Genomic DNA, 7,616 nt, shown 5'->3' on the forward strand with positions numbered 1-7,616 from the left:
TATCCAATGGGAACAATTTCCCTCTGTCTGCTTCGTCCAGAATCCTCGTGGTTTTGAACACCTTTATCAAAGCTCCTGTCAACCTTCTCCAACCTAGCCAGCCGACAAGACAGAAAGGAATTGGAAACACGCAAATACATGAAGAACTGAAGAAGAATTGCTAAGTTGAACTTTCTCTTTGAAGCTTAAATGAGCATCTGCCTATATTTTGAAAGAAAACCTAATTTCTCAAGGGATTTACAACCCTTAGACAAAACTTACATGTATTCAATGCCCTTCACATTCTCATCATTTCTAAAACACTTCACAGCCAGTATCCCATAAACAGTGTAAAAATGAATGCCCAGCGTAGTGATTGGTACCAGATAGACTCGTTGACTAAGAGATCCTTAATTGGGGTTGTTAACCTGGTCTAATCAGGAAGCCCTGGCTCTCAGATGTAAACAGGGGATTTAGAATCTCCTCAGTTCAGGGGACTGACTCCGAGCTGGCTGGCCACAGTCAGTGTACTCTGCACAAGTAAATAAAGGGTGACTTGGTGACAGGATAACCGCAGTTATTTCACCCACTTCATCTGTTCCAGAGCAATTAGTTAGTTGATGCATATTGGTCAAGGTATCGGGGAATACTTTGTCAGAAGAGTGGACTGGTGGAACAGATTGGATTTCTGCCTTATTTTGTGTGCAGGACACCTAAGACAGGGGAACCTTTTATTTCCACCTGAAATATTTTAATTTCTGAACTGAGGCACAGCAACTCTGCCAATGCAGCACTTCCTCATTACTACACTGGAATGTCAGACTACATTTGTGGGCTCAAGTCCCAGCACGGGTAGAAACACACAGCTTTCTAACTCTTTGAGGTTACACTGTAATAACTAAGCCCTACCTCTATTTATTTGAAGAAATATGTTGCAGTTGTTAAAGACAAAAAGATGAATTTTGACTGATTGAATTTGGCAGTGGTAGAGCTGAAACTAGGACCAGTAGTCAGCCATTTGGCCCTCCAAGCCAGTTTCACCCATTTAATATGATTATGGCTGGTCCTCTACCTCATTGCCATAATTCTGCTATCTCCCCATTTGCGTTTATTGTCCAAACATTTATCAATATCTTTCTTGAATTCACTGTCCTGGCCTTCACAGCCTTCTGAGGTAGTAAATTCCACAGGTCGACTTTCCTACAAGTGAAGAAGTGTTCATCATCTCAGTCCTCATTGGCTTACCCCTTACAGACTTGAAACCACAAATTTCTGATTTACTGCAAGAGTGTTACCACTTGAGCTCTGCAGCTGTTTGCCCTGAAAATATTTTCTCTTAAATGTGTGTACAGTTTAAAACCCATGATTGAATCTACCTCTAACTGCACTCCTAATGCAATTCAGATCATAACTAGCTGCTGCGTAAAAAAACAATTCTTTATGTTGTTGTTGAATTCAAAGTCTTATCATTCAAGACCCTTATCCAATGGGAACAATTTCCCTCTGTCTGCTTCGTCCAGAATCCTCATGGTTTTGAACACCTTTATCAAAGCTCCTCTCAACCTTCTGCAGCCTCTTGACACTGTGACTCCTGGTTCTAGACGTTACAGACAAGGGAAACATCCTTCCTGCATCTAGTCTGTCCAGTCATGTTAGAATTTGATACACTTTAATCAGACACTTACTCATTCTTCTAAACTGTGGTGAATACAGGCCCATCTAAGCTAAGCTCTCCTGATACGACAGTCCTGCCATCCCCATCATCAGCCTTTGCCGCAGTCTTTCAAGAGCAAATATATCCTTTTGCAATTACGGAGACCAGAACCGCTCATAATACTCCAGGTACATTTTCACAAAGGCTCTGTACAACTGTAGGTGGACGTACCTACTTCTGTACTCAAATTCTCATGCAATGAAGGCTGGCATGAACTGTAAGTTGGGCCCCCTAGTGAGTAAGTAGGGCGACCTCTAAATGCAGTCATTCAGCATTGCTGGCTTTTTGGAAGTTGTAGATTGGTGGAAACTGCATGTGTGCCAGGAACATTCTGCAGCAAGGATGAGCTTGCTGGCACAAGATCCTGATCTTCTAATTTGGTTTGGATTCAAACCAAGCCTCAGAGCTGATGAAATGGTAGCCATTTTGAAAAGGGTTTGGGGTAGATAATTAAATTTGAGCCCAGGGTAAAACCAGCCTTGTAGGTCAGCTATTTGATCAGAAGCAGGAGATCTGCCATATCAGTTTTATACCCACCAAGTCAACAATCTATCTCTTTTGGTATTTATTTATTTCACAAGATTTTTTATTTGGGTTTTGGTTATAATTGCTGAGGAATGGTATGTTGTTTACCCTCGCTTATCCTGCGTTGTTCTTTTCACCTTCAGGTCCTCGAAGAATCGAAATGTCTGGTACGTAGCTTCCTGAAAACTGCCCTGGAGCAAGTGAATGATAGGGAATGCCAGATGTTAAAGCAGCTGTGGAGTTCCTCAAAAGGACTAGATTCCCTGTTTAGCTACCTGCAGGAAAAAATCTATGAGGTCTGAAGCCACTGTTAAGACTTGAATCTACTGTCCATTATTCCAGTGTCAGCGAAGGGAGTTGATGGACCCAATAACTGATTTTAAGAAGGCTAATGCATCAGCAGTTGGATTTAGTGCTACGAGCAGTACAAATTGGCCAGCAAATGTCTTTGATAAGCACTGACATGTTCAGTCAAACATACCCAAGTGGGTATATATTGGATGCAACATCACTGCATGCATTTTCAAATACTTTCATGCTCATATTCAAATTATGCCATGTGATTTTGTTTTTTACTGTTGGAGTTAACATTCCTAATATTGTCTCACCTCCAACTGACTAGATCTATTTACCTAATTTATGTAGAATGTTGTGCTTGTGAAAACACTTAAAGGACTGAGTCGTAGATAATCCTTTCACTCCTGAACCACAACAAAAGTAAGGAAGAGTCATGTCATGGTTGTATGTTTGGACTCAATTTGTTATCAATTTAATTAGCAGGGAAGGAGCCGGGGTGGGTAGTGTATGGGAAAATTGACAATTCTTTCACTGGAGCTTGTAAGTAGCTTCAAGAGACAGAAGCCTTTCATTGATGTAGATTTTCATTACAATTGTTACTGAGGAAATACAGGAAAAAAAAATTAAATTGTGGGCTTTCATTTAGTAGCTTTTTAAATAATTATTTTCCAAAAGAAAACTCAAACTCTAGCTACACGACAAAAGATTTTATGTATTTATTATGTCTTACAGCTATATGAACAATAAGGTTTAATGGATCACAACATTTTTTTCTTGTGGACTTTTGGGATTCTGGGTGAGAATCTTATTGGGAACGTTTATTTCTACATTTTAGTTTTGAATTGATCCCAACTACCTAAGTTAGCCATGCAGGAGCTAATTGTGAGTGCAGTCTTGAAGCTATCACGTATGGCTCCATTTTGAAGCATAAATTATACAAGCAGGGTTTGTATGCCAAATACAATACATGTACAGAAGGAATATTCCGATTGTGAAAAGCATTCTTTTTCAATGCGAAATACCACAAAAACCTACCTTCTGGTGTTGACCGCTGTCATAGACCAGTTTACGGTCCAAAGTCAATTAGTCATATTCCATGTTCTAAAATAGTAATGATTTTTTGTCATTGCTTATTTATTTAAAGAAAATGCACTAATCAGACAGTGTATGTGCTGTTCTTAAGTGACTCAGAGGAGTATGTTACGAAGAAGATATGGTTTTTAATGTCACTAAATTGAGAAAAGTTCACTAAATAGTTGTTGGTTTAAATTTAGTTGTGCAAAAATACATGGGTGTCTCTTCGCTAGGAAGGCCTGTGTGTGGGTACTGGCACAAATACAGTATTTACTAACATAAAATGGGAAGCCATGTCGAAGGGAGTCGAACACTCTGAAGTGTGTTCATTATTAACTGCTGTGTTTTGTTTTTAAATATTCACTGGTATCTACACCTTGTAAGTATGGAGTCGACTATATGGTGGTTTCATGGAGACATACATACACTTGATCATCACCTTTGCTGAAGTTGCTTCTGTGACTATGTAGATGAGTTTGGTACACCATATTACAGAAATATGGTAAATCTGCAAGGCAATATATATTTTTTCAAACGATGAACTTTCTTTTATACATGATTACCCAAAACCTGACGGTCTGCTTCTTTGGAGAGTCCATTGTCCCGAAAGAGCGGTTTTGGGTGTTTCGTTGATTGCTTCTGCCACCTCAATGCTTTGTGCCAATATATATTGTTTTCGATGTTTATGAAACACAGTTTGCCCCTTTTTCATTTAAAGCAAAACTGTGCAGTGTTTGAACCTTCACGCACTTTTATTTTAGAAAAAGGCCGTTCATTTTGTGAATTTTTTTTGCCAAGCTGTGATTTTGTTCAAATTACAAAGCATTTGACGTGTGAAAATCATTGTACATCTACCGCTGGGAAACCTGAAGTTTAGTTTTTGGATAATCCGTGTCACTTGTGAAGAAAACTGGACACTTCAGATGACAATGTCCTTCGCTAAAAGGACCAGTAATGCATTCGAAACCTGTAGGGGCTGTGTGTTTGTCAGAAACTTGTTCATTGTATTTATCCCACAGCAGAACACAATGGGGTTTTAAAAAGACTTTTTGTAAGTAAATGGGGGCTGTGTTTATTTAAAAAATGTTAGCAATCTGTTTTTGGTGTGGGCACCCTTTTTCTTACTGAAGAATATTATCTAAATGTTCTATAAACTACCAGGTAATTCTGTTCTGTGTGATGACTAACTCGTGCAAGACAGAAACCCCTCACACACTGTCTACTGCTTTTGTAATTAGTGTATGAACACTTTTTCTGGGTGCCTTAGAAGTTGTATTTTTCATGTGTGTTAATATATTTATATATTGTGGAAAAGCTGCTCCCAATAAAATGATTTAAATTCATCTCAGTTGAAAGAGTTGCCTGCTGTTCACCCTGATGTTGGAAATGTTATTCTGAGTCACTTGGTCAGTTTTAACATTTCATTTTGTCCAGTTATTTGTTCACATCCCAAGTGTATATAGAAATGTAACAACAAGGGGCAGGAGTAAACCATTCAGCCTCAAGTCTGCTCTGCTATTTTATAAGAGCATGGTGATTGTAACCTCAAATCCACAATCCTGTTTGAAATAACTCTGCAAAGGCCAGTATCCCATCACCAAGTCACCCTTTATTTACACATGCATAGTTCATGACACTGACCCAGCTAGCTCAGAGCCAGGTCCTAGAGTGAACAGGATGTCTGACACTCCTGTTTCTGTATGTCAGCCAAGGCTCCCTAATTGGACCAGATTAACAGCCCCAATCAGGGAATTCATATTCTATGAGGTCCACCTGACTGATATTGTTACAATCAGTACACCGTCCAACCGTGATAAGTTTTTACCCCTTGCCTATCAGTAATCCATTCATCTCGGCCTTAAAACTATTCACGGACTCTGCTTCCCCTATCTTTTCAGGAAGAGAAGTCCTGAGTGTGGGTTGTCCACGGTTTGAACACTTTGATCAGTTTATGTATTAAAAACACTTTACCCAAGTGCTCTTGTCACTGAGACAGACAAAGGGGGACAGAATTCAGTTTGCAGTTCAACTTGATTTTATTAACAAAATATTCCTTACTAAAAATTACAGGAAGGATGTGAAGGCTTTGGAGAGGGCGCTGAAGAGGTTTACCAGGATGCTGCCTGGATTAGAGGGTATGAGCTATAAGGAGAGGCTAGAAAAACTTGGGGTGCTTTCTCTTGAGCGACTGAGGCTGAGGGGAGACTTGACAGAAGTCTATAAAATTATGAGATGCATAGGTAGTGTTGATGGTCAGAATCTTTTTCCCAGAGTTGACAAGTCTAATACTAGGCGCATGCATTTAAGGTGAGAGGGGAAGTTCAAAGGAGATGCTAGGGGCAAGTTTTTTACCCAGAGAGTCGTAGAAGTCTAGAAAGCACAGCCAGGGGTGGTGGTAGAGGCAGATACAATAGGGGCATTTAAGGGACTTTTAGATAGACACATGAAAATGCAAGGAATGGAGGGATATGGACCAAGATCAGGCAGATGGGATTCGTTTCATTTGGCGGCATGTTTGGCACAACATCATGGGCCGAAGGGCCCGTTTCCTGACCTGCGTTATTGTATGTTCTATGAAAACACCACGTGATCATTTCCCAAATTCCCACAATATTTACTGTCTATCTGGCTCTATCCATCTGAACATAGAACATTACAGCGCAGTACAGGCCCTTCGGCCCTCGATGTTGCGCCGACCTGTGAAACCAATCTGAAGCCCATCTAACCTAAACTATTCCATTATCATCCATATGTTTATCCAATGACCATTTAAATGCCCTTAAAGTGGGCGAGTCTACTATTTTTGCAGGCAGGGCATTCCACGCCCTTACTACTCTCTGAGTAAAGAACCTACCTCTGACATCTGTCCTATATCTATCACCCCTCAATTTAAAGCTATGTCCCCTCGTGCTAGCCATCACCATCCGAGGAAAAAGGCTCCCACTGTCCACCCTATCTAATCCTCTGATCATCTTGTATGTCTCTATCAAGTCACCTCTTAACCTTCTTCTCTCTAACGAAAACAGCCTCAAAACCCTCAGCCTTTCCTCATAAGACCTTCCCTCCATACCAGGCAACATCCTGGTAAATCTCCTCTGCACCCTTTCCAACGCTGCCACATCCTTCCTATAATGCGGTGACCAGAACTGTACGCAATACTCCAAGTGCGGCCGCACCAGAGTTTTGTACAGCTGCAACATGACCTCATGGCTCCGAAACTCAATCCCTCTACCAATAAAACCTAACATACTGTACGCCTTCTTAACAACGCTATTGCACATGGACACCGAGATCTTTCTGCTCATCCACACTACCAAGAATCTTACCATTAGCCCAGTACTCTGTATTCCTGTTACTCCTTCCAAAGTGAATCACCTCACACTTTTCCGCATTAAACTCCATGTGCCACCTCTCAGCCCAGCTCTGCAGCTTATCTATGTCCCTCTGTAACCTACAACATCCTTCTGCACTATCCACAACTCCACCGACTTTGGTATCATCCTCAAATTTACTAACCCATCCTTCTACACCCTCATTCCAGGTCATTTATAAAAATGACAAACAGCAGTGGCCCCAAAACAGATCCTTGAGGTACACCACTAGTAACTGAACTCCAGGATGAACATTTCCCATCAACCACCACCCTCTGTCTTCTTACAGCTAGCCAATTTCTGATCCAAACCGCTAAATCACCCTCAGTCCCATGCCTCCATATTTTCTGCAATAGCCTACCATGGGGAACCTTATCAAACGCTTTACTGAAATCCAAATACACCACATCAACCGCTTTATCCACCTGTTTGGTCACCTTCTCGAAGAACTCAATAAGGTTTGTGAGGCACGACCTACCCTTCACAAAACCGTGTTGACTATCCCTAATCAAATTATTCCTTTCTAGATGATCTGAGAAAGGATATTAACCACAACAATCCACGTGTTTGAGCTGGGCTGTTAGAATCTTGTTCCCCTCCAACTGGGCTGTGTCTGTTCCATGAAGGGGTTTCTCGCCAGTCAGGGTGGATCTTCT

General features: G+C 40.9%; 1 protein-coding gene across 4 annotated transcripts in view; it reads left to right on the forward strand.

The window, feature by feature from the left end:
- Positions 1–4,932, forward strand: part of LOC109930475 (chromodomain Y-like protein 2) — a 109,696-nt gene extending 104,764 nt beyond the window's left edge. For 3 of the 4 annotated variants that reach the window (XM_048605703.1, XM_048605704.1, XM_048605707.1), the window contains one exon: positions 2,362–4,932. In XM_048605703.1, coding sequence (XP_048461660.1) covers positions 2,362–2,520 — 159 coding nt within the window. In that variant the 3' untranslated portion in view covers positions 2,521–4,932. Of the gene's footprint in view, positions 1–40; positions 501–2,361 lie in introns of those variants that run through there. The other variant, XM_048605705.1, reaches the window with a different exon arrangement.
- Positions 4,933–7,616: the final 2,684 nt, after the last annotated feature.

This window comes from Rhincodon typus, chromosome 15 (assembly GCF_021869965.1).
Source record: "Rhincodon typus isolate 14 chromosome 15, sRhiTyp1.1, whole genome shotgun sequence".
Classification (NCBI taxonomy): domain Eukaryota; kingdom Metazoa; phylum Chordata; class Chondrichthyes; order Orectolobiformes; family Rhincodontidae; genus Rhincodon; species Rhincodon typus.